Source organism: Camelus ferus, chromosome 23, assembly GCF_009834535.1.
Source record: "Camelus ferus isolate YT-003-E chromosome 23, BCGSAC_Cfer_1.0, whole genome shotgun sequence".
In the NCBI taxonomy this organism is placed as follows: domain Eukaryota; kingdom Metazoa; phylum Chordata; class Mammalia; order Artiodactyla; family Camelidae; genus Camelus; species Camelus ferus.
Genome location: NC_045718.1, coordinates 30,504,612 through 30,531,974, shown reverse-complemented (window position 1 = coordinate 30,531,974; position 27,363 = coordinate 30,504,612). Strand labels below are relative to the sequence as shown.

Genomic DNA, 27,363 nt, shown 5'->3' with positions numbered 1-27,363 from the left:
CTGTTCCAAGGAAGGGGTAAGTTAACTATGGTATATTCACATGATGAAATACTATTTATCCATTAAAAGATGCTGACTTTGGTGTGAGTATATATTTATAAAATCTCTTAGAGGGCAATTTTGAAATTCTACTTAAATAAATGTATCTAAGAGATGTTTATTACAGGGCTGTTTATAGTAAGGCTGAAAACAACTTGAGTATCTATTAGTAAAAGTCTGTTAGTTAAATTCTGATACATCCAAATAGATACAGTATATGCTGATATGCTGGAAAGATCTCTAAGATGTACTGTTAAACTTTTTTAAAGTTTCAGAAAAATATGTCATTTTAAGGATTAAAAAAAAATATGTACTTATATAAAACACATGCTTACATATGTGCTTATAAAAATGCATATGTTTTAGATCAGAAACCTAAGTTAAAGTTTTAAAAGTCAAAACAGCCAACTGAACTAGGCTGCAGCCCATTCCGTCCCTACTGGGGTCCCCAAAAGGCACACCAAGGTAGGTGGGTTTGGAGACAGGTCCACAAGGAGAAGACAGGCCTGGTAGGGCCCAGCTGTTGCCTAGCACCAAGGAGAGCTCAAGGCTCACGTCAGTTCCAAGTCAGCTGGCTGCAGGCCTAGGCCTGCTGTGAACCAGGGACTGGAGGGAGCCAGACAACTATGTACAGTGAGATGGGGTGGGTTGGGAGTGGGGGAGTGACACTTGCACGGAGGGCTAGTGGCTGTAAAAATTTCTTTTGTAAAGTAAAAGTTGGGATGAAGTGTATACTGACTGCAAAATTCTGGCCTCTCTTGCCCCCATCCCCCACTGGCAATAAATTGTTTCTATAGTCCAGAAGAAAATTCTATAGCCAAAAAGAAAAGATCATAAGGACATATCCAGAATGCAGCCCAAAGAGACTAAGAATGGAAAATATGAAAGAGCTATTAATATTCACAGAGGGCAAAGCGAGACAGTCCAACACAGGTTGAATTGAAGTTCAGAGGGAGGGAAGAGAGAGGATAAAGCAGAGGCAGTAATTAAAGGGATTAAAAACTACAGATTTTCCAGAATTGATAGATGTAAAAACTTCAACAAATCTCAAGCATTATACATCATTTTTAACTTACACATAGATACATCATAATGAACCTGCAGAAAAGTCAAAGAAAAAATATTTCTAAGAGCAGCTGGGGGAAAAAAGGAAACTTTCAAAGGAATGGGAATGGTAATCTTCAGTGTGTCAAAGGAAATAAAAACATGTATATAAAACTTTTGTTTCAACATCGAAGATGAAATAAATTAGACCAAAAAGAGAAAGGCAGAGAAAATTTATCATCAGCAAATGCTAAGGGAAACCTTAAATATTTCTTCATTATTTCCATCAGGCAGAAGGAAAGAGGTAAGGGGGGAAGCTCTGAAAAGCAAGAAGGAATGAAGATGGGAAAAGACTGGTAAATGAGGTGGTAAATAAATTCTGACAAAAATAAAAAACAATAATACTAATGTCCAGTGAGATTATTTTTTAAAGGAGGATAGAATGTTTAACATTTTGAAATAGAAAGACCAAGGATAAAAATAGTCAACAATAACATATAAGCCAGGGTTGGAGAGGATATGGAATTTTTAGTTTCTAGAGAAGGAAGTTAAAATTAATAATAACTTTTAGGCTTTTACAAATTAAGTACACATGCTGTTATTTTTAGGGTAACCACTAAAACAATTGCAACAAATCACATAACTTCCACAATTGCAGAGGAGAGAGAAATGCTTGCTATATTGTATTGTGAATAAAGAATTTTTAGAAGATTCAAAACGTCATATACAGTATACTCTCAACTATATAAAAAGTATGTAAACTTTTGCACATGGGTATCAAGAGACATGTACAAAAATATGCAGAACATCGTTTATAACGCTAAAATGCTTGACAACTCAAATGTGTCATCCGCAATAGGACGGATAAATACATGGTATATTCGTACATTAGACTGTTCAGATAGGAAAGTTAATGAACTACAGCTACAAGCATCAACAGGATAATGCTAAAAAAGAATGATGAAACCACACACACACATACACAGTCAATCCTCATTATTCGTGGATTACATCTTTGAGAATTTACCTACTTGCTAAAATTTATTTGTAACCAAAATCTATGTAGACACAAGAAAAGATGCTCAACATCATTCATCAGCAGGGAAATGTGAGTCAAAGCCACAATGAGATATAATTTCACACCCACTAGGATGAATAGAATAAAAAATGTGGATAAATAATGAACATTGCAAGGGTATATACTGCTAATGGTAAAATGGTGCAGCCACTTTGGAAACCAGTCTGTAATTTCCTCAAATACTTAAACATAGAGTTACTATTTGACCCAACAGTTTTAATCCTAGATCGATTCCTGAGAGAAATCAAAATACATATCTGCACAAAATCTTGTCATGAATGTTGACAGCAATGTTATTCATAATAGCCAAAGATGGAACATCTCAGATATTCTTGAAGAATAAACAAAATGTGGTAGATATTTAGACAGATACAGATAGATACAGATATACACAAATGCATATATACAATGCAATATTATTTATTCATCAAAAGAAATGACGTACTGATACATGCTGCAACATGGATGAACCTTAAAAACATGCTAAGTAAAAGAAGGCAGTCACAGAAGACCACCTGTTATATTATCCCACTTACATGAAATGTCCAGAATAGGCAAATCCATAGAGACAGAAAGTAGATTAGTGGTTGCCTAGGGCTGAGTATAACAGGGGGATTGGGAAGTAAATGTTCAAGGGTGTGGTGGGTTTGTTTTGAAGTGTTGAAAATGTTCTAAAATTGATTGTAGTGATGGTTGCACACTTCGGTGAATATACTAAAAATTATTGAATGTCTATTTTGTTGTTTTTTGGTGGGGGGAGGGAGGTAATTAGGTTTATTTATATATTTGTTTATTTTAATTGAGTTACTGAGGATTGAACCCAGGACCTCATGCAAGCTAGGCATGCACTCTACCACTGAGATGTACACTCCCCTGAATGTCCACTTTAAATGAATAAATTGTATGGTATTTGAATTATATCTCAATAAAACTATTTTTAAAAACCTATGTAGAGAACATAGAGTTTAGCAAAAGCAATGACAATTATAATACTTAAAAGTCGAATGCAAACTGTGATGAAAAATTGAGATGTGGAACCTGCAAACTTTACACATGTAGAATCTTAAGAAGAGTTTGAAAGGATCTTAGGGATCCTCTGCTCCAATATCCTTATTTTACAGATATGGAAACTGAGGAGCAGAGAGCCTTCATGACTTACTAAGAAAGCTAACTAGTGAAAGGGCTGGGATTCACATCAGTTCAAAGTTAGGTTGAGAGAGTATGGTCCAGTAGGAATGCTCTAAGTACAGTTACTTATGGCTGAGACGAGGGCATACCTGACGGAGTAACAAGAGAAAAGCTGAAATTAGTCAGGGAGAAATGTCTGGCTTGGTAGATAGTAGTGCTGTTCAGAGACAGTGGGCACAAAAAGAGACTGTTCGCGGGCAGATGCTGACATCTTGTTTGGGACGTGAAACATTTTGAGTTGCTAGGAGGGCTTCCCAGTGAAGCTGTCCAGGAGAACCTGGGTTAGAGTACCAGCCACAAAGCAAGTTATTGGTATCATCAGCCTAGACAAAGTAGTGGAAACCACAGCTGTGGCTTAGATCTGAGAGAGAAAATGTTAAGTAGGAAGAGAAGAGGGCTGAAGGAATTCTAGACAACACCAACCTAAAGGGAGGGAAGGAGAAGAGGAGCCAAGGAATGAGACCCAAGAAGAAATTAAGAATTCAAGAGAAAGTTAGGACTGAGTGTGGGCACAGAAGCCAAGGCAAGTGAGAAGGAGGAAGTAATCAACTTAGTCACAAGCTGCAGAGAATACAATTAAGACAAGTGGAAGAGATGAGTGTTGGGTGGGATCATGAACATGGAAAGCAGAAGGTCACTGATGACTTCTAATGAAGACACCAAAGACAATAGGTTTGGGAACAATGGAAAAGATACAGGAATCAATGAACTTCTTCAAGAGGCCTGACTAAAGGAAAGACCAAGGCTAGAGGGCTGGGAGGGGTTTGTTTGTTTGTTTGTTTGCCTCCCTTGCAACAAACAAGTAGAGTTTTTTTTTTATTGGGGAAAAATTGACAATTATAACTGTTTATAATTAAAGTGTTTAATGTGATGACTTCACATACATTGTAGAATGATTACCAAGATCAAGATAATTAACATATCCAACACCTCACATAGTTAACTTTTTTTATGGTGATGAGAATGCTTAAGATCTACTCTTAGCAACTTTCAAGTATAAAATACCACATTATTAACTGTAGTCACTGTGCTGAACATTACATTCTCAAAAGTTATTCTGCTTATAACTGAAAATGTGTATACTTTGACCTACATTACTCCACTTTCCCCACCCCAAGATTTTTGTTTTTGGGGTTTTTTGGCAGGAGGAGGTAATTAGTTTTACTTTTTAATTTTTTTCATGGAGGTACTGGGGATTGAACGCAGGACCATGTGCCTTCTAGACATATACACTCCACCACTGAGCTATACCCTCCCCCAACCCCAAGCGTCTGACCACCATTATTCTAATCTGTTTCCATGAAGTAGACTTTATTTTTAGATTCCACCTATAAGTGATACATATAGTATCTGTCTTTCTCTGTCTGGCTTATTTCGCTTAGCATACTGCCCTCCAAATTCATCCATATAGTCACAAATAGCAGGAATTTCTTCTTTTTTATGGCTCAGTAACCTTTGATTCTATGTATATACCACATTTGCTTTGTCCATTCATCCATCAGAGGACACTTAGGTTGTTTCCGTATCTTGGCTATTATGAGTAATGCTGCAATGACCCTAGGATTGCAGATAGCGCTTCAAGATACTGACTTCAGTTCCTTCACATACATAACCAGGAGTGAGATTGCTGGATCATATGGTAGTTCACTTTTTAATTTTTTGAGGCACCATCATACTGTTTTCTGTAACTACTGTACCATTTACATTCCCATCAACAATTTTTAAGGGTTCCCTTTTCTCCACATCCTTACCAACATTTGTTGTCTCTTGTCTTTTTGATAATAGTCATTCTAACAGGTGTGAGATAATATCTCATTGTGGTTTTGATTTGCATTTCCCTGGTGATTAGTGTTACTGAACGCCTTTTCACGTACTGTGTACTGTTGGCCATTTGTGTGTCTTCTTTGGAATAATGTCTATTCAGGTCCTTTGTCCATTCTTTAATCAGATTGTTTATTAGTTTGTTTTGCTATTGAGTTGTATGAATGCTTTGTATATCTTGGGTATTAACCCCTTATCAGATAGATGGTTTGCAAATTATTTCCTCCCATTCTGTAGGTTGGCTTTTCAGTTTATTTTTCCCTTTTCTGAAGCTCTTTAATTTAACATAATTCCACTTGTCTTAGCTTTTGTTGCCTGTGCTTTTGGTGTATTATCCAAGAAATCACTGCCAAGACCAAAATCAAGGATCTTTTTCCATATGGTTTTTTCTAGGAGATTTATGGTTTCAGACCATAAATGTAAGTCTGACTCATTTCAAAGTGAGTGGTATAAGAAAAGGGTCTAATTTCATTCTTTTGCTTGTAGAGATCCAGTTTTGTGAACAGTATTTGTTGAAGTGACTGTCCTTTCCCAATTGTGTGTTCTTGGTACCCTTGTCAAAAATTCATTGACTGTACATACCTGGGTTTGTGTCTGGGCTGTCTATTCTGTATGCTTGGTTTTATGCCAGTACCATACTGTTTTTACTACTAAAGCTTTATAACATAGCTTGAAGTCAGAGTGTGATACCTCCAGCTTTGTTCTTCTTTCTCAGAATTCCTTTGGCTATTCAGGGTCTTTTGTGGTTCCATACAAATTTTAGGATAGTTTTTTCTATTTCTGTGAAAACTGCCATTGGAATTTTTATCAGAATTGCACTGAATTCGCAGATCACTTTGGGTAGTGTGAATATTTTCACGATACTGATTCTTCCAATCCAAGAAAGTGGCTATCTTTCCATTTATTTCTTCAAGCTCTTTCATCATTGTCTTATAGTTTTGTCTTATAGTTTCATCATTGTCTTTCATTTCCTTAGTTGAATTTATTCCAAGGTATTTTATTGTTTTCAGTGCTACTGTAGATAAGATTGCTTTCTTAATTTCTCATTCAGATAGTTTATTGCTACTGTATAGAAATGCAACTGATTTCCATATGTTAATTTTATATTTCCATATGTTAATTTGTATCCTGAATTCGTGTTTTAGTTCTAACAATTTTTTGGTGGAGTCTTTAGGGTTTTCTACATATCAGATTATGTTACCTGATAACAGAGACAATGTTACTTCTCCCTTTCCAATCTGGATAACTTTTATTTCTTTTTCTTGCCTAACTGCTCTGACCAGGACTTCCAGTCCTATGTTGAATAGAAATGGTGAAAGTGGGCACTTCTGTCTTGTTCCTGATCATAGAGGAAAGTGCTTTAACTTAGCATCACTGCGTACGTTAGCTGTATGGGCTTGCCATTTATGGCCTTTATGATGCTGAGAAACATTCCTTCTATACAGAATTTGTTGAGAGTTTCTATGATGAAAAGATGTTGAATTTTGTAAAATGCTTTTTCTGTATCTATTGAAATGATTATAGGATTTTTATCCTTCATTCTTATGGTGTATTACATTTATTGATTTTCATATGTTTAACCATCCTTACATCCCAGGGAAGAATCCTACTTGATCACTGTTTATGATCCTTTTAACATGTTCTTACATTTGATTTACTAGTATTTTGTTGAAGATCAAACAAGTAGGATTCAGTGCTGGGTGGTTTTGTATTTAAGACAGAAGAGTGTGTTAATAAAACAACGGATAGAAAACGGAAGGCTGAAGTTACAGGAAAAAGCAAAAACAAAACAAAACAAAAACTCCAGAAGGGCTGTGAAGAGTACAGGGGCAGGGGTCAACTTAACTCAGAACTGGAAGGAAAAGAGGGGGAAAAGAGACAGTGGATGGAGATTTATAGACTTTTGTATAGGGGAAGGCCAGAAAGTTGAGATTACATATACTTAATGACATGTGAAGATAATCTCCACAGATAAGGGGAAGGAGATGGGTGGGAAGAGGGTTGGCAGGAGAGGACACAGATTAAAGAACTTGAGAAGAATGCTGAAAGGCTAACCAGGATGGAAACTTGCAAGTGTTTTGTCCAAAGCACTGTTAAGATAATGCTGATCTGCCTTGATAATAGTTTTCAGATTTCTCATTAAGTACTTGCAGTTGGAAAACAACATCGTCTTGCCAGGTTATTTCTCCCTGGCAATCGAGTCTGTTACCAAAGTTTGCTGATATGCTTCTAATGACCCCAAAGACAGATCTTTAAAAAATGATGTGCCTGTCTCTACGTCCCAACAGAAATATGCCTACAAGTCAAGTAAACCCCTGAGTTCCTGGGTTAATGATCTCATCCAGCGAGTGAATTTCTTTAATACCTGGGCCAAAATGGCTTACACTGCAATACATCATCGGTACGTACGAAGGCCACTTTACATTTCTTCCTCATTTTTGTCCAGAGCTTAGCAGTTTACAACATAAGTTCACATCCTTGGCCTCTTTGGGTTCTCATAGCAACATATGAATTAAGCAAGGGAGGGATTTTTCCTTCAGTTTAGGAGGAGGAAATGGAGACCTGAGAAGCTGAGTTTCACCCAAGGTCACCATGCCCTAAGAGACCGAGGTAGAACCAGAACCTAGTACCTTCCTTTCTGTTATTCTACACTGTGTCTGGTGGCATCAGCAGGGAGAAACGTGAAAGAAATAAAAACTAGTTACATGTAATTTTTAAATGTGTTTAATACATAATCCAAAATGATTTGAAAGGCATGAGAGTAGTTCACCCTTAATGAGTGTCTCAGTGGGTGTCGAACATTCCTCTCAGCGCTCTGCTCACACTAACTCATTCAGTTCTCACAGTTGCCCTGTGATACTACCATGTATCATCCTCATTTGAGAGATGTGGAAACTGAGGCACAAAAACACGAAGTAACTTGCCCAAGGTTTCATGGCTAGAAAGTGGAAGTATTAAGATTTGAACCCAGCAAATCTGTACCACGCTGTCTCTTACACCATAACTATAAGTCAGTGTTACTGTTTACCTTCTTAGAGAAGGCAGTAACTCAAAAACAATCCACAAGATTCCACAAGGCCCACCCAGGATTCCTACTGTAATCACAGCATCCCTTGTTACCCAGATCCATTACCTTGCAGTGCTTTGTGGTCTCACAAGCCTTAAAGCCATAGCTGGTTTCCATTACAGTTCAAGACAAGGGGCCAGAGAAGAGGGAGAGCTTGAGATGAAAAGGAAAGGAGGAACCCAGGAGGGGCTGGAAGAAATTGGTCAGATCATCTGAAAATATGCAATTATTATGCCCTTAACCACTCCAACCTGTGGTCTGCCTTCCAATAGATATATGAGACTTATCACAGCTTGGAAGCACTCTGTCCCATCACTTAGCCAAAACCCCAAACACCCCACTGATCGAAAGAACGACTTCTTTGAAGGATTTCCTGTACGATACTGGCTCCCTGCTTTCTTCTTTCCACAAGGTGAGCATAAGAACCAGGACCAGCCCTACACCTGACCTGGGCAAATCTGCACCTGGTCCCTCCACCACTTCTCTCCTGGCCCTCCTCCCCTCTAGGATGAGAGGCTCATGCAACAGCCCTGCACCCCCAATAAATACAGGACCTCTTGCATGCACTGGAGCAGCCTCTCTTCTTCCTCCCCACCTGCGTCCCTCCGTCGCCCCATCTCCTCACACACCAAAACAGACCCATCCTTGTCAGACCTCACCTGCACCCTGGTAGATGTCTCACCTCCTCATCTCTGGGCCGTTAATTCTATGATGTCACAGGCCAACAACACTAGATCCCTCCCAAGGGCTCCTACATTGTAAGAGTGGACTCCTGGAGATGGGCACCTACTCAAGGGATTAATTCTGTACTTCAGTCATTTCACTTATTTATTTATTTAACAAGAATGAATGAATAAATATTTGTTGAGTCCTAAGATCCACCAGCTTGGCACAAACGTCCAACAGAAAAGACAGATATCCAACATGTTAACAATAATGGGTGCTCAGGGGTGTGATGGGAGTTGTAAAGGGGCAACACTAGACTGTAAGCCCCATGAAGGCAGGAACCAGGTCTGTTTTTACTCCTTATCGTACCCCTAGCACCTAATGCAGCCCTCGGCACAGAAAAAAAACTCTCAGTGAATATTTGAAGAAGGAATGAATGACTTTCTGAATGAACATAAGAATACTTTAGTAGCATAAAACAGGGGGATCTAAACTAAGGATCAGGGAAGGATCATTATAAGAATAAGACTTCACACTCACTACCAGTTAAGTATTGTTCATGTGGGGACAGAATAAGAGAATAATTAACACCCTTAGTGCTTACTATGTAGTGCTTACTGGCTGTCAGGCACTATTCTAAGGACTTTGTATATATTAAGTCATTCATTTCTCATGACCATCTTATGGAGTTGTTACTATTATTATCCCTATTTTTGGATAAGAAAACCTTGGCACAGAGAAGTTAAGTCATTTGTCCAGAGTCACACAGCTAATAAGTGACAGGGCCAAGATTTGAACTTAGCCTGTCTGACTTGGAAATTCACGTTTAACCACTGCACTAAATTGGGAATATCATTCTTATTAGAGGGAATACCATTCAAAGGCCCAGAGGTGACTGAGGAAAAAACACTTTAGAGAAACCAAATGTTCATTATGACCAGAGTGAAAGACCCACAAAGGGAGAGTGGTGTAGGATGAAGCTGAAGGGATGAGTGCAGGCCGGCTCCCAGCGGCCGGATAAGTCTCTCTAAGGGAGTCTGCTCCCTCCGGTGGCAGTGGGAACCTCTGACATGCTCCAGGTGAGGGACACCATGGTCTCATGACTGCAGCATGGAAGGAGGGCAAGGGTGGACTGGAGTCTGGGTCCTGGTCACTTAGGAGTCTGCCTTTTTCTCCCCACAAGACTTGGTGGTGACCTGGAGCAGGAAGTGGGGGGAAGAGAAGTTGTTGACTAGAAGCAGAGCCAAGTGGACTCCACTTTGGAGAGGATGGGGTGAGAGGGAGAGAGGAGTCAAGCATGACCCCCAGGTTTCTGGCTTGGAACGCTGGGTGGATGCTGATGTCATGTACTGAAATAGGATACTCAGAGAGGAGCAAACTAATGAGAAATAAAAAGAGATCACGTCAAGTTTGAGATGTTTGCAGAGTACAAACACCATATCCAGTAAGCAGTTGGTTATACAGCCCTGGAACTCAGGACATGTCTGGGCTGGACAGAGACAAGGTAGCCAGCATTCACTGAGCACCCAGACAAGGCTGCAGGGTGACAGCTGCTGCGATAGGCACAGAGGCAGACAAAACCCAGGTCTTGTCTCCTGGAGCCTTCAGCCTCCTAAGAGTGCACAGAGGAGAAGGTCACTTCTGGCTAGGCCAATAGAGATGGCTTCCTTGAAGAACTGTGGGGAAATTTGAGAAAGATCATCTGAGGCAGACTGTGAGCATAGACACAGTGTCAGGCGCACTGCCTAAGTGGGGATTTCGGTGGCTACAGAGTAGAGGAGACATGCCCATACATCAGGGTTTTAACTGCCCAGTTAAGGAAACTAAAATTCACTCTGCACACTGTGTGGTGGCTTCTGGGCAGGGGCATTACATGATCAAGAAGTAGAATGGAGTTACCCATTTGGCAGATTATGCAGAACAGACAAAACAAGGGAAGGAGGAGCTGGTGGCAAGGAGAACAGTTGAGAGTAGTGTTGGGTATCTTGGTATCATGCTACAGAATGCAACCCGAACTTGCTTAAGCAAAAGAAAGCAGGTTATAGGAGGATACAAGTGGAAAGGAATCAAGGAGTTCTGGCTTCAGGCATGGCTGGATCCAGGTAGTCATCTTCTGTGTCACTTTCAGCCTGTCTCCTCATGTCTTAGCTCTGTTTCCACTGTATCTTGGTCTCAATTTTTTTCTGTTGTACATAGCCTTCTTCCATGCAACCAAGGGGGGAAAATATGGCCACCAACAGTTTAGCAACTCCAGAGGAAGAAGAGCCTTTTCCCCAATGTCCATATGTCATTTCTTGAGGAAGACTCTGATACACTTGGGTCTTGTCCTTGCCCCCAGGACTCATGTTTGTTGCCAGGAAGATGAGGTTCTATGATTAGCCAAGATTGGGTCAAAGTGGACAAGGTCCTGGGTTCTATAGCCCCTTTATACCCACAATGAATATGGGAGGGGCACTGCACCTTCAAAAGCAACCCACGTTTCCCAGGAGCCTCATGCAGCCGGCCTGAGGGAGGTGGCTGGATTTACACTCTCCTCCCTCCCAGCCTGGTCTCACACCTACCTCTGGCATTTCCTGACTCTCTTCTCCACTCTTCCCACCCCATGAGACATCAGTGTTGCTAATCCCCACAGGAAGCTTTGGGAAGTGCACAGCCCCTAAATCCCTGAGACTCAGAATGAACTTGTTGGTGTGTGTTTTTTCCACAGCCTTTCTTATTGCTGTGCTTCAAGACTATGGAAGGTCCCAGGGAATCTCTACAGATGCCCTCACTTTTACCCACCATGTGATCTCTGATACCACTGACATCAAGGACAAGGAGTTCTCCATCATCATCCAGAAGAAACTCAACTTAGTCCGGAGAGCATTTAAGGTACTGGAGGACTTCAAAGGTTGGAAAGATTAATCATTCATTCATTCAGCCAATCCATCCATCATTCCCTCAACAAATCTTTTCTCCTCACTTACCATGTGCCAGGCACTATGCTGGGCACTGGACAGGCAGCACGAACGTGGCACAGTCCCCCTTCAAGCCCAAATGCCATCAAACTCCATCTGTCCCACTCTTATTCTAGTAGGGGCTGGAAAGAATTATAAATAAACTAAATGAATGAAATGAATAAAAGGTTTAAACAAATACAATAAATAAAATTTATAACTATCCCCTGTTATAAATGAAGAAGGCACGCTGCTAGATCAGAATTTGAAGGTGATATTTCAAATCAGTGGGGTAAACCTCTCTTAACAGCTGCTCACCCAAACTGCCTGCTGCCCAGCAACTCGCTCATTCCAGAGTTCAGCCAGGTTCAAACAGAATCCCCGGCTCAGCCTGCAGTGAAACTGGTGGGCACTTCACAAACGTATGATTATGACCAGAAGCAGTTTAGGGTGAGTTTGCGGACTTCAAGATGCCTGAGCCACCCCAGCCAGTCACTCTCCCACCACTGCCCCACTGATCTGAAGGCCACTGGAGTTATTTACTGAACTCCAATCTCTTCTAGGAATCTATTCTGTTCCAAGACCCAACACCACACAGATCTAGAAATTTTAAAGTTATATGTGGACACTTGGTAGAGCAAGTCAGTCCTCATTTTTTTTCTTTTTAATTGAATTTCTGTATTATTTCTTTCTTCCATTTTTTTTTATTATGGTAGAATATACAAAACATAAAATTTACTATTTTAACTACTTTTAATTGTAGAGTTCAGTAACATTAAGTATATTCACATTGTACAATCATCACCAACATCCAACTCCAGAACTTCTTCATCTTTCAACCTGAAACTCCATGCCCGTTAAACACTTACTCCCCTTCCCAGCCATCCCGACCACCATTCTGCTTTTTTCTCTAGGAAAGTGACTACTGTAGGAACCTCATCATATTTGTAACTGGCTTATCCCACATAGCATAATGTCTTCAGGATTCGTCTATGTGGTAGCATGTGTCAGAATTTCCTTTGTTTCTAAGACTAAATAATATTTCACTGTATGTGTATGCCTCGTCTTGGCTCAGGCTGCTGTAACAAAATACCACAGACTGGGTGGCCAAAATAACAAAAGTGCGTCTTCTCACAGTTCTGGAGATGGGAAGTCTGAGATAAGGGCGCCGGCTGAATGCTCTCTTCCTGGCTTGTAGACTGCTGCCTCCGGCTGTGTTCTCACATGGCCTTTCCTTGAGGTGCACATTGGGGAGAGAGAGCGAGTTCTCCAGAGTCTCTTCTTACAAGGACGTTAATCCTGTTGAATCAAGACCCCACCCACATGACTTGATTTAACTTTATTTACTTTTTTAGAGGTCCCATCTCTAAATACAGTCACACTGGGTGATAGGGCTTCAACATGAATTGGGGGGGGGATATGAACATTCAGTCCATAATACCACATTTTGTTTATCCATTCATCTGTCCACGGACACTTGAGTTACTTCCATCTCTTGGCCATTGTGAACACTGCTGCTATGAATATAGGTGTGAAATATCTGTTTGAGTCCCTGTTTGGGTTCTTTGGGGTATATATCTAGGAGTGGAACTGTTGGCTCATATGATAATTCTGTTAATTTTTTTTAGGAAATGCCATATTGTTTTCCATAGTGGCTGCAAAGATTGCTTAAAAAGGACACAAAAACACTAACCCTGAAAGAAAAAATGGATATACTGGATTTTATTAAAACAGAGACAAAAAGACACTATTAAGAAAGTAATAGTGAAAGTTTATATATATATATATATATGAAAAAGTTTATATACATATCTATATATAGATATACACACACGCACACGCACACACACCACATTTTCTTTATCCATTTGTCTATCAGTGGACACTGAGGCTGTTTCTGTGTCTTAGCTTTTGTAAATAATGCTGCTATGAACATGGGAGTGCAGATATCTCTTCAACATAGTGTTTTTGTTTCCTTCAGATATATTTCCAGAAGTGGAATTGCTGGACCAAATGGTAGTTTTACTTTTAATTTTTGAGTAACCTCCACATTGTTTTCCATAGTAGCTGCACCAGTTTATATGCATTTAAATAAATGTTTAAGATAAATGTAAGCTACAGAAGTTTTAAAAGATCTAAATAGACATTCATGATTGAAAGTCTCAATGTTGCCATTGCTAAGATGTCAAGTCTCCAAAAATTAAGACAACTTTAAGGAAAAAGAGCAAAGTTTGAGGGCTTTATACTATCAGTAAGAATTACTATAAGCTACAGTAATTAAAAGAGTGTGGTGCTGACATAAACAAATAAATCAATGGAACAAAATTGAGACTCGAGAAATAGGCCCAGACATATACAATCACTTGATCTGTGACCAAGGTGAAGTAGGGTAAGGATGGCCATTTCAATAAAGGGAAATAGTGTCAGATCAATACTTGGATACTCATATGGAAAAAATGGCCTTTGACCCCACCTCACTATATACAAATTCAATTCTATGTGGATCATAAACCTAAATGTAAAAGGTAAAGCAATATAGCTTTTGGTTTACATTTCCCTAATGACTAGTGATATTGAAAATACTTTCATGTGCATATTGGCCATTTGTAATATCTTCTTTGGAGAAATATCTATTCAAGTCCTTTGCCCATTTTTAATCGGGGTTTTGGTATTCTTGAATTGTATAAGTTACTTACATATTTTAGATATTAATTCCTTATCAGATACATGATTTGAAAGTATTTTCTCCCATTCTGTGTGTTGCTGCTTCACTCTTGATATTTTTTCAACAACCTTTTGGGATTTTGATCAGCTTGCAGTAATAAATTTGAGAAAGAACTGCTATCTTTTTATATTGAATTTTTCCATATAGAAACATGGTCTCTCTTTCCATTTATTTAGGACATTTATGTTTTGTTTTCTTCACATTGGTCTTAGAAAATTCTTGCCAGACTGTTTTCCTAGGTGTTTTATAATTGTTTTAATTTTATAATTATGACTAGGATTTTTTTTATTGTAAATCAACTATAGTTTTATATAGATTTAGTTTCTGGTGTACAGCAAAGTGATTCAGTTATATGTATATGTATGTGTGTGTGTGTATGTATATCTATATATCTAGATACATAGATATATAGATACAGATACATAGACTTTTTTCGGATTTTTCCAGTATAAGTTATTACTGGACGTGCAAATGTTACAGAGAAGCAGGTGTTTGCTGGTGCCTTTTCTTGTGCCTCACAGAGGGCAAGAAGGGAGGATTGCTGACTCCAACTTTGCCATTTGTCTCTAACCTCCCAATCAGATGGTCTGTTATTTCTGCTTTATACCAAGAACCAGCTTTGATTTAAGTAAAGTAATATTGCTTCCATTTATTATGAATGGCTCTTTGGAGAGTTAAGTCTGAGCTATTTACAAATTACCTACAATTTGAGTTTTTTGAGAAGAAAGATCCCTGTATACCATGGCCAAGTCAAATATAAATGGAAGTCTCATTGTCAAATGCATTGTATTAACTTTTTCCAAGATGTATATGAAAGGACAATACAAGAACAAACGCAGTATATGAAACTTTGAATTTACATTAGGGTTAAAGAGAAGTAAAAGTCATTATACAAAACAATCCCCATTAAGAGTTTTTTAATAGAATAAGCCAAAAAACAAGGTGCTTTATATGAGTTCACTTTGCACCTTCAGATACTGTCATGTTCCACAGAGTAGCACTAAGATAATGTCAGTCAGTACAGCGCTGGCTGTTCCACACTGCAGCTCACCTACAGAAGAGCTGGCAGAGGGGCCAGCAAGGACCAGTCTGCCTGGAGGGTTGTGCTCAGGACAGCTGTGCCCATCGCATCTCCCCAGGGACCTGCCCAATCAGAGAAGTCAGAGCTTTCCTAACACACAACAGGAATCACCAAGAATTGGAGCTGCTGGCAACTAAATTTTCTGCTTAACAGAACTTACCAAAACTCATTTAACCCTTTTCATACCATTCAAAGATATTATATAAAACCCTTCCAAACTTTTTAAATTTCCAGAGCCTAAGTGAATCATTATAGTCACAGTGATAGAAATAGGCGATGAAGTTTGAACACAGTGAAATCTGACTCTTCAATGTGATTCATCTTTCTCCTTTTTTTTTTTTGAACTCTATTGAGGCATAATTGACAATATATTTTTAAGGTGTATAACCTGATGTTTTCATATAAACATAAATGGTGAAGTGTCCACCACAATGAGCTAATTGGCATTCATTACCTCACATAGTTACCTTTTTTTCTTTTCAACCCCTACCCCCTTCCCCTCTGGCAATTACCTGTTTGTTCTTTATGAGTATGTTTCTGTTTTGTTATGTTTTTTCATTTGTTTTGTTTTTTAATTCCACATGTAAGTGAAATCATACTAGTATTTGTCTTTCTCTGCCTGACTTATTTCATTTAGCATAAAACCCTCTAGGTCCATCCATGTTGTTGCAGATAGCAAGATTTCATTCTTTTTTATGATAAAATAGTAGTTCATTTTGCATATTGATTGATACTGAGCCATCCTTGCATCCCTGGTATTAAATCCCACTCAGTCATGCTGTATCATCCTTTGAATGTTTTGTTAAATTTGGTTTACTAATATTTTGTTGAGGATTGTTGCATATATGTTCATCAGTAATGTTGGCCCATAATTTTCTTTTTTGTGATATCTTTGTCTGATTTTGGTTTCAGGGTAATGCTGACTTCATAGAATGAGATCCAAAGCAGTACTTCTTCTTCAATTCTTTAGAATAGTTTGAAAAGGAGGTGTTAACTCCTTTTTAAATATTTCGTAGTATTCCCCTGTGAAACCATTTAGTCCTGGACTTTTGTTTGTTGGGATTTTTTTGACTACTGATTCAATTTACTTATTTGTAATCAGTCTATTCGTATTTTCTATTTCTCCATGATTCGGTATTAAGAGATTGTACATTTCCAGGAATTTATCCATTTCTTCTAGGTTGTCCATTTTATTGGCATATAATTGTCCATAGTAATCTCTTATGATCCTTTGTATTTCTGTGGTGTCATTGGTAACTTCCTTTCATTTCTGATTTTATTTGGGCCCTCTCTCACTCCACTGAGAGCTAACCATATGATGGGTTCATCCTGGCAGGGTTTAAATTGCTAATTGGTGGCTGAATAATCACTAGCTTGCAAAATTATATGATGGACACACTGTTTGAAAGGGATCCATCCCAAATGTCAAGTGGAATTAGGCCAGTGAGACAAGGAATGAATTTGTTGTTTCCAAGAGGAGCTTTAATGTTTAATCTGCCATATTTGGGCATTAACAAATTAGCTCCATCCCATATTTAGCTGAAGCCTTCAGTTACTCGATGAGGGTTCTGAACATTTTCAGGCCATCCCTGATGTGGCATGGCAGGTCACGTAGCTGTTAAAGAGAAAGAAAAATTGTGGCCTGGCTAATCAGTGGTGTTTTTTATGGGCCATTTTGATGGGTCATAATTAGTGATTTTATATAGGTCTAAGAGATCAAGTCGAGTTGTGTCTTCATTTATACCAAATATTAGTTGACGAGTAAATGTGGAAAACTCTTTCCACTCAGGTCCTTGTAGGGGTGAAACCCACCATGGTAACCCAGAGAATGCAGGCACCGGGAGTTGGCCACAAGCCCAGCAGTTGGAGTAATTAAATATATTAACATATGTGAAGGCCCATTCTAAGAAACTGTTTCCTGTAACAGCAGGGGGTAAAGAGGAGAGTCAGAACAGAGTGTCATTTTTAGTACTCTAAATAGAGATTAATCTCATCAGGTGTAAAATCAGTGAAATCACTTTGAAGATACAGGTCAAGAATTAATTCCCTGAATTGAGTTTCAGAGAAAAAGATCTTCAGCGGGGATTGTAGTAAATTCTGAAAGAATAATATAAAAGAAGTCAGGTTGATAACTCAATGGCAGTTAGCGCAAGGACGAGAAGTGCAGGGATTAGCACGGCTGGGGCAACAGCAAACAAGAAGCATAAAGAGGCAGAGCGCTAGCAAGAAAACGTAGGTAAGAAGGCAAGGTCCGCTGCTGGGATTAGCCCAGCAGGTGGCACTCGTTGAACTAGGAATTGGGACTAGTATCACCCTATTTGCGCCTGAGCAGTAGGCGGAGCGCCTCTAGAGGCTCCCAGCTATACGGGGTATCTGTCGGTGACTCGTTCACTTTTAACGGGGCGGGGCGGCAGCCTGTAGCGGGACAGGTGTATCCAAGGAGCAAACCCGTCTACGTCACTGCTGGGGGAGGAGTTAAAACACCTGATGGAGCCCCGTCCAAACTGGCTTGAGCGGCTGTTTGTCCCGCGGAAGAGTTTCGAGATAAATCCAGTCCCCGAAAACAAGGTTTGGATGGGAATTTACCTGAAAATTGGGTTCAGGCTTTGGACTCGAGATTTATGAAGGGCCTTTACAGTTTGACCTAAAGTTATTGCAATTTGGACAAGGTAATGACTCAGCATCTGTTAGTAAATCTGGAGGAAGGGCCTTCCATAGAGGAGTTCAAAAGGACTTAAATGAGATTCTGCTTTGGGGGCAACTCGTGTTCATAACAAGGCAATAGGAAGGCAATAGGAAGAAGGGTGGGCCAGGACTGTTGGGTTTCTTGCGTAAGTTTTGTTAGGATTCTTTTTATTGTTTGTTTAGCTTTTTCTACTTTACGAGAGGACTGGGGGGGGGGTGCATGTAAGTGGTATTCAATCTATAGGGCTTATGCCACCGCTGAGGTTATTTGTAAAACAAAACTAGGGCTATTGTCTAATTATAAGGAGTGGCGGAGGCCAAAACTGGGAATAATATGATCCAGCAAAAGCAGTAGTTACTTCTGACGCCCTCTGTTTTTGTGGGAAGGCTTCAGTCCGTTACCGGGAGGAGGGAAATAAGAGTTAACTTTGTTCTTAGTCACCTGAAAAAAATAAATTTTTAACGACAGAAAGCGTGATATAAACAAGATTTTATTAATAAAGTAAAAAGGTAGTATAGTACACTCCTGAGAATTGGGAGCGCACCAACCCGAGAGGGAAAATGGCACCGCTCCTTTGTTTTTCCTGTTTTTCCTTTTTTTATCCTGGCCTAGGGAGCGTTTTCGTGATTGATTGTTTAGCGGCTCAGGTTTTTTGAGTGCTCAGGCTGATTGACAGCTCAGGTTCCTGTGTTCAGGCACACGCATCCCTTTTGTGCAGGTTCTTGCCCAAGATGCACACAGAGAAACCTACGGGAGGGGCTCAAATTTCAATGCTAATTATATTATGAGCATTGGGTCAGGTTAAGCCGGGTCCTTCTCTCTATTGCACCCCTGCAGCGTTGGATCCTAGCCACCTTCTTTGCTGGCCCTCATTTAGAGAACATAAAAGTTTGGGGGGCCCCTTATCCTGAGTGCAGGTGTGCTGTTATTTTCTGGGTTGCTCCTTTCCCCTTCCTCTCCCACTGCCCGGTGCTTGTTTCTGTCTAACTCTAGCACATCCTGTGAAAGTGTCTATAAATACCAGCAGATATTTTAGGTTTTTACATGGGGGCATATGGGTGAAGTCTATTTGTCTGCCTTCTGGTGGGTGAGGTACTTCTCCTCTGAACTGGGTGAAGGAGAAGTGGTGGCTTAACATTTCCCTCGTTATTAACCAGGCAACAAGTTGCGCATGCGCAGGAGAGGTCACACAAGGTCTGAGAAATTCCTTTTTCCACAAGGAGAGGTTGTAGTAAGTCCTGTAAGGCCTTTGCCCCAAAGTGGGTGGATTGCTGGAGGTTTTGTAATACTTTCCATTGTAAGGCCCTTGGGAGTAATAATTTATCCTTGGGGCTTTTAAGCCATTTTTCAGGAATGAAGGTAAATTCCATGTTTGTTTCCTCTTGAATTTCTTCCTCAGTATATTGAGGAGTCATTGGTGTGAAGGTTGGAGATAAAGCTGCCTGTATAGAAAGTTGTGCTGCTTCTCTAGCCTGTTTGTCTGCTTTGTGATTTCCTCGGGAAATCTCATCAGTTACCCTTCGACGGTGAATCACTGCCACCTGTGTGGGAAGCATGACTTCTAACAAGTGTAAGATTTCTGAAGCATGTCTAATGGTGGGTGTGTTTTGTGTTGTGAGAAGACCCCTTTCTTGCCAAATAGCTACATATGCATGAACAACATGAAGGGCTATCTGTAAATATTTAACTTCATTCCTGCCCCTAATTGTAAAGCTCAGGTGAGAGTTGTAAGTTCAGCCTTTTGAGCAGAAGTGGAGCCTCCCGGAAGAGGCCCTGATTCTGTAACATTGCTAAGACTTACAATGGCATAACTGGAAAATCAAACCCCATTTAACATAAAAGTTCTGCCATCAGTAAATCGAATGTCGTCTCGGTCCTCTAGCAGGACCTGTGAGTCTGGTCTAGCCTTACAAGTTGAATCTAGAATTTCAAGGCATGAGTGTTCTGTAGAAGAGTTAGGATTGGGATCAAGAAGTAAAGTGGCGGGGTTAAGAGTTTGACACAGTTTAATACTAAGTTCACGGGTCTTTAAGAGTAGCATTTGATATTTGGTGATCCCACTGTCAGAGACGCAGTGAAAAACCTTTGAATTTAGAATATCCATTACTTGATGGGGCGTACAGGTAGTTAATGGTTGTCCCAGAGTCGATTTGGGTGCCTCTTCGACTTACAGGACCACAGAGACTAGACCTCTGAGGCCAGGGGACCATCCTTGGGCCACAGGAGCCAGATTTTTAGAGAAATATGCTACAGGCTGCTGGGTGGGTCCCAAAGCCTGTGTAAGGACTCCCAGGACATCACCTAGCCTTTCACATACAAACAGAAAAAAAGATTTTTGTAGATGAGGTGAAGCTAAAGCTGGGGCCACTGTAAGAGCTGGTTTGATAGTTTGTAATACCTGGTCCATTTTGAGGGTCCATTCTAATGGCTTATTTTCTGGTCCCGGTAGAGCTTCATAGAGCAGCTTTGCTATGAGGCCAAATTGGGGTATCCAGGTCCTACAAAATCCTGCTATTCCCAGAAAAAATCTGAGCTATTGTTTAGTTGCTGGAGTCCTCATGTCTAAAATTAGACTTTTTCTTCGGACGGGCAGATTCTTTGTTCCTGGTGTTACTGTGAGGCCCAGGAACTGTACCCGTTGAGTTAAAATTTGAGCCTTAGAGGCAGAGCCTTTATACCCACGTGAGGCCAGTTTTTGTAGTACCATTATAGTGTCTGAGTCACAAGAATCTTTATCAGGACTGCATATTAGTAAGTCATCTATATACTGAAGTAAGGATCTGCCCAGAGAAAATTGTAAGGTAGAGAGGTAAATGGGGACTGTCTCTAAATCCCTGGGATAGAACTGTCCAGGTTAATTGCTGGAACACTTGGGTCTCTAACTCCCACCATTCAAAAGCAAATAGAAATTGAGACTCATGGTGTACAGGATGCAGAAGAAAGCATCCTTAAGGTCTAATGTGGAGTACCAAGAGGCTCCAGAGGGAATTTGTCCCAAGAGTGTATAAGGATTTGCCACAATTGGGTGTATGGGGACCACAGCCTTGTGGTGGCCCTGAGATCTTGTACCATCCTATATGTCCTTCAGCCTTTTTTACATCTGGGATGGGGGTGTTGCATGGAGAGTTACAAGGATGAAACAATCCGGTTGTAAGGAATTTGGTGAGTAAGGGCTAGAGGCCCCTCTAGGTCTCAGACTTAAGAGGGTATTGAGATTTTCAGGAGAAAAAGGTAGGCGATTTTATTTATTATTATTAATTTTTTAATTGAAATACAGTAAGTTACAGTGTATCAATTTCTGGTGTACAGCACAATGTCCCAGTCATGCATATACACATATATATTTGTTTTCATATTCTTTTTCATTAAAGGTTATTACAAGATATTAAACATAGTTCCCTGTGCTATACAGAGTAAACTTTTTTAAAAAATCTATTTTTATATATAGTAGCTAACATTTGTAAATCTCAAACTCCCAAATTTATCCCTTCCCACCCCCTTTTCCCAGTAACCATAAGGTTGTTTATTATGTCTGAGAGTTTTGTAGATGAGTTCATAGTGTCCTTTTTTTTTCTTTTTTTTTTTTTTTAATTTAGATTCCACATATGAATGATATCATGGTATTTTTCTTTCTCTTTCTGGCTTCACTTAGAATGATGATCTCTAGGTCCATCCATGTTGCTGTAAATGGCATTATTTTATTCTTTTTTATGGCTGAGTAGTATTCTATGGTATAAATATACCACAACTTCTTTATCCAGTCATCTGTCGATAGACATTTAGGTTGCTTCCATGTCTTGGCTATTGTATATAGTGCTGCTGTGAACACTGGGGTGCAGGTATCTTTTCAAATTAGAGTTCCCTCCAGATACATGCCCAGAAGTGGGATTGCTGGATCATATTTTTAGTTTTTTGAGAAATCTCCATACTGTTTTCCATAATGGCCGCACAAAACTACATTCCCACCAGCAGTGTAGGAGGGTTCCCAGGCAGACTCTTTTAATTGAATCTGTACAGATTTAGCAAAAAGGGCTTTCCCTGGGGTTGTTATGTCTCATACCACAGGAGGCACTTATTGGTAAATAGCGGAAGGTATGTCTTATGGGCCCTGAACCAGAGCTAACAAAGGGCAGACACACTCTGGCAAGTGGAGGGTGGCCTGAAGCTTAGTTGTAATCTCTCTTCCTAATGGGGGGTGGAGGGGCATTCAGGGAGAACAAGAAAGGCATGGATAAAAATGAATTTTTCTAGAATACAAACAGGTGAAACAGTCAGTTTGTGGATGGCCATCTATACCACTAAGGAGAATCAAGGACTGAAAGCTTGGTCCAGAAAAACTAATTAAGGCAGAGTAAGTGGCTCCAGTGTCAACTAGAAATTCAACTAACCTTCCTGCCACATCCAAGGTCACCTGAGGCTCTGCCATTGAGATGGAAAACCTAGCGCCTGCACAGCCTCTGGGCCCATCAGTCCAAGAAGGGAGAGTCATCTTTCCCCTTGTTACCGGCTCCTCATGATCAAGGAACAGAGTTAGGGGCGTCTGCTGGTTCCCTGTAGCTTTAGCCCCAGGAGTGCCTTGGGGCTCAGGCATCGTCCTTGTCTCTGAGATGGCCTTCCTGCACCAGGGGCAGGGGGACTAGGGACAGTCCTGCCTCCCATAACCCTTTTCCTTGCAAACAGAGCAAGAGAGTATCGTCAGAGATGCCCTCGCTGTTGACAATGAAAACAGACGGGTTTGCCTAAGAGGGGCAGGCTCCCTGCAGAAAGACGCTTGTTCTTGCAGCCTCGGTTGAGTTGGTGTTGGCAGGGAATTAGGGAATTAGCAGTAACGGCGGCCATATATTTAGCTTGCTATTTGTCCCTTTTTTTTTTTCCATTCGACCCTTGATGTCTCCTCCTGATTGTTAAAGGCCTTAAAAGCCATATCTAATAGGACAGGCCAGGGAGTCTGTGGGCCCTGTTCAAGCTTCTGAAACTTTTGTTTAATGTCTGGGGAGACCTGGCTAATGATGTGAACTGCTGGTGTTGCAAGGCCCTCTGGGCTCTCAGGATTGCATGGCTTCTGCCAACCTGGAATGAAAGAGGGTTAGATTTTCATCAAGTGTCTGTGTAATTTCTCTCCATTTGGTATAATTAACAGGTTTTATTACGTCCTTTTTCACCCCTTTTATTAAACAAGTAATCCTACGGTTACAACATTCCTCCTAAGGCCCCTTCCTTGGTGTGTCCACTGGGGGTCTGTGTTAGGGCTTGCTTCCTTCCTGGACCCAGATGAACCCCCAGACTCAGTATTTTGGGCAGCTTGAGCATGTACCTTGTCAGCCCAACGCTAAGCCGAGAACCAGATGCAGGCCTTTTCTTCATGAGTGCAGCAGGTGGTGAAAATAACAAACGTCCTGCCAGGTTAAATCAAAGGCTATAGCGAGGGCCTAGTGAGGGTACAAAGCGAGAAGGGTTTGGGCTGAAAAGATCTGACATAGGGGAAGGGACATGAGCCCGAAAAGTGCCCATTTCACCATTAGCAACCTCACAAAGGGGCAACATGTTGTCTTGTTTTGGGACTTCTGGAATATCCATCTTACCTGGGGACGTCGGTCCTGCTGTGTCTTAAATAACACCTGATCTAGTATGTGGTGGGCGAATGGGGCCTGGTGGGAAGGGCGAACTGGGAAACAGTATTTGGCAGTTGAGGGGCTCGAAGGGAGAGAGGCAGGGGAAGGAGAGGGAGAGGTGAAGGGGGCAATGAAGGATATAGAGAAGGTTGTTGTTGTTAAGAGCCCGGAGGGGGTCATCGAGAATATCAGGTTGATCATTGGGCGCCAAGGGACCAGAGTGTGGCAGGGTCTCCAAGAATTGGGAGAGACACTTGCGACAGTTTTTACAGAGGTCCAGATTCTGAGAGGGCCATAAAAGCCTGAACGTAGGGGACCTCAGACCTTTGCCCAATTTGCAACAGAAAGAATCAAGCAGTTAAACAGCTCCCTTGGACGGCCAGGTCGCCTGGTCTGGAAGTTGGTATTAGGGCCAGGTGACATTACAGACAAAGATAAGCTGCTTTTTCTTCAATGTTTGGGGATCACATTTATCCCAGTGTTTTAAAATGCAACCTGATGGTGAGTCCCAGGGAGTAGAAAAAGCATTTCCCACAGTGATTAAGGGAGGTATCAAGGAGAAGAGGATCCCAGCACAGACTCTATTTAGAGGCAAAACTTCTGGTGTCCTCTTACTTTCGGTCCCCCAAGAAAGAGAAGCCAATCCACACCAGGGCCAAAACCAGTGTCAAGGCCACCAGCACAGAGGCTGAGAAAAAGACCAGCGCAAGGGCTGAGGGGAGCCAGCCCACCAGCACCAAGGTTAAACCAGCACAAGGGCTAAGCAGTTTAGAAAGAAGGAAAAGGGGGGGAACTCGCCCACCAGCAGCTTGTACCTGGCGTGGCGACGGGAGACGGGGGACTCAGCTGATGTCTGTGTAGCGTCCCGGTCACAGAGGCGGGGTCAGAGGAGAGTTGACACGGGAGAAGAGCACGTGGCAGTCAGGCCCAGAGACGCCACAGAGAGCAGGAGGAAAGTCTGTGTCAGGTTGGAGGGGCTGATTGTGGGGGGAGCTCCCAGGGCTCTCACCCCCTGGGCCAGCCACTCTCTCTTACGTGTCTGGGGCCGACCTGGGTGTCCCAAGGGACTGGATGACCAGTCCTTATGCGTGCCTTTCCCAACGAGTTGCAAAGTCCCCTCTGACCTAGGGACGGGGTATGCAGTAACAAGGAGTAAAGAGATAGAGGTATTTAGAAAAGAAGTTCCCTGAGTGTGTTCACCACCATGGGCCAGGGGGTCACTCTCCTTTGTCAGACCGAGTTTCAGAGCCTGCTGAGTATAGCCCAGCCAGAGTTCCTCAATCTACAAGACTTTGAAGTCCTGACCAAAACGGCAGGGAGTGTCAGAAAAGTGTGAGAGAGCAAAGCAGAAAAGGGAAGAGGAAAGCCTGCCCTGGCGATCTGGCCTCCTGTAGGGAGCATCCTATGCAGCCAGGGGGAGAGGGGAGCCTGCCCTGAGGATCTGGTCTCCTAAAAGGAGCATCTGATCAAGCCACAGGGAGAGGCTCCTGTAGGAAGGGGTAGGAGGGGAGAGAAAGGGAGATCTGCCTTAAGTGCTCCCCAAACTTAGGGGGTCTCCTGGTGTTTGGGGCTTTCCCCCGTACAGGGCACCAAATGTTGGAGAACACTGCAGGCCGATGTCGTGGTTGATAAACTCCTTGCCTTTGGTAAATTCTTTTAAGAACAAAGGAGGTTTCATAGATACACTGCTACAGGCAACAGCGGTCCACACAGACAGGAGGTGCTATGAGCACTGAAGGTGAACATGCAGGGTCTTTCACTGGGGAGGGGGCTGTGAGCACGAAGGGACAGGGTACAGATTTCTGTTTGGCTATAAGTGACATCAGGGGCTTTGGCATACGGGAGGACAGTGGATCACGACTCCAGTAGGATGGAGACATGGGCTGACAGTGGGATTTATGACTCCAATAAGGAGGAGACATGGGTTGTGACAAGTCAGCCTGAGTTGTGGTGAGACTAGCCATTTCCCAAGGCTGTCAATTCTGCTAAGGCAAACACACATCAGGGCTTTTATCTTCTGAAAAAAGAGCAGGCAGGTGCCTAAGGGCTGGAAGTTGTGGAGGGAGGGGGGTGCATTGCAGGGCCCCAGCAGGCACCAGTTGGCACTGCAGTACTCAATTTAGAATCTGGGAAAATGGGACTTGGGCAGGGATGGTCTCACACCACAGTGCCAGGGAGCGCCTCACCTCCTCTCTGGTCTCCTCCCTGACCTTTCTCCAGATACAGCTTCCAGTAAAGGACATGTCCCACCTGGGACCCACTGACATCACCTTTCTTTGATCTTAGGGCACCGACCCCACACACATCGGAGTTCATGTCTTTGGTTTATTCATCGAAGGGGCAAGGTGGAATCATGAACAGGAAGTACTGGAAGACTCATTGCCTCGAGAGATATGTTGTGATTTTCCTGAGATATACTTCTTGCCAACAAAGGTAAGCACCTAAATGTTTATTACGAAGTCTGAGCTTTCCCTCATTCATACAAACATATTCCTTCTACTCCCCATTCCTTATGATTTCACTAGCGGAATTGGCTAATATACTTGACAACAAACACTTCAAACAGCCCTAAAATAGACGTTGATAGGTGCTATACCAACATCCAGTATGATTTCTCAAGAATATGTACTAAAGGCCATGAGTTACTCTTTAAAAAATTAAATTCTCCAGGCATAATTTCCACATGTGGTTACATAACCATCTTAAGTGAAATGTATTTATAAAACTTGTAACAAATCCCCCCAATCTAGTTTATAGAGAATCTGAGCCATTGGTTTGCTTGAACTATGTAATTTGACTACTGGATATTTTTTTCCAAAGATTTCTACTGAAAGGCCAAATGCTTCTAAGCAGACAGAGTCTGAACTCTATACTTTTGAGTGCCCAGTTTACCTGACACCTGAGAGGTCAAGAACTTTGACAACTGCTGACTTAACCTCAAACTTTTTAACATCCGTGTGTTTATCAACAAAGAAACCTCCTAGTCACTGGATCACGATGCAGGTTGCATTACTGTGTGAGGAGAATGAAAAATAAATTTCCATAATAAAAAACAATTTTTTATTCTAACCAGAGTTAACATGTTTCAAGACATTCACATGTGGTCAACATCCTTTATGAAAATATCTGTAGGTTCAGCCAGACCAGACAGTGCAGTCCCTTCCTTCCACCTGTACAGAAAAACGTCAACACGCAGGGGACACTCCCAGCTGCTTTCATTCTGAGCAGTGTCCCTGTGGCCGGGCCCTAGGTCAGGTGAGGGAGCATGTCCTAGAAAGCTGCAGGTTTGACTTTTCTAAAAGGGAAAACCTTGGCAACTGGCAAGATATTAGGGCATGTTTTTATGAAATTTGACTCCAAAGAGTGATTTCTGCAATTATATTCAATAAATATACGTGAAGAGTAGTTCTTTGGAATACT

The 27,363-nt window shown here is 41.4% G+C and overlaps 1 protein-coding gene across 1 annotated transcript in view; it reads left to right on the top strand.

The window, feature by feature from the left end:
* Positions 1-27,356, top strand: part of DNAH14 (dynein axonemal heavy chain 14) — a 259,414-nt gene extending 232,058 nt beyond the window's left edge. The window contains exons 81-85 of the mRNA XM_032466614.1: positions 7,459-7,571; positions 8,510-8,649; positions 11,611-11,774; positions 26,230-26,376; positions 26,764-27,356. Coding sequence (XP_032322505.1) covers positions 7,459-7,571; positions 8,510-8,649; positions 11,611-11,774; positions 26,230-26,376; positions 26,764-26,979 — 780 coding nt within the window. The 3' untranslated portion in view covers positions 26,980-27,356. The remainder of the gene's footprint in view (positions 1-7,458; positions 7,572-8,509; positions 8,650-11,610; positions 11,775-26,229; positions 26,377-26,763) is intronic.
* The last annotated feature ends 7 nt before the right edge of the window (positions 27,357-27,363 follow it).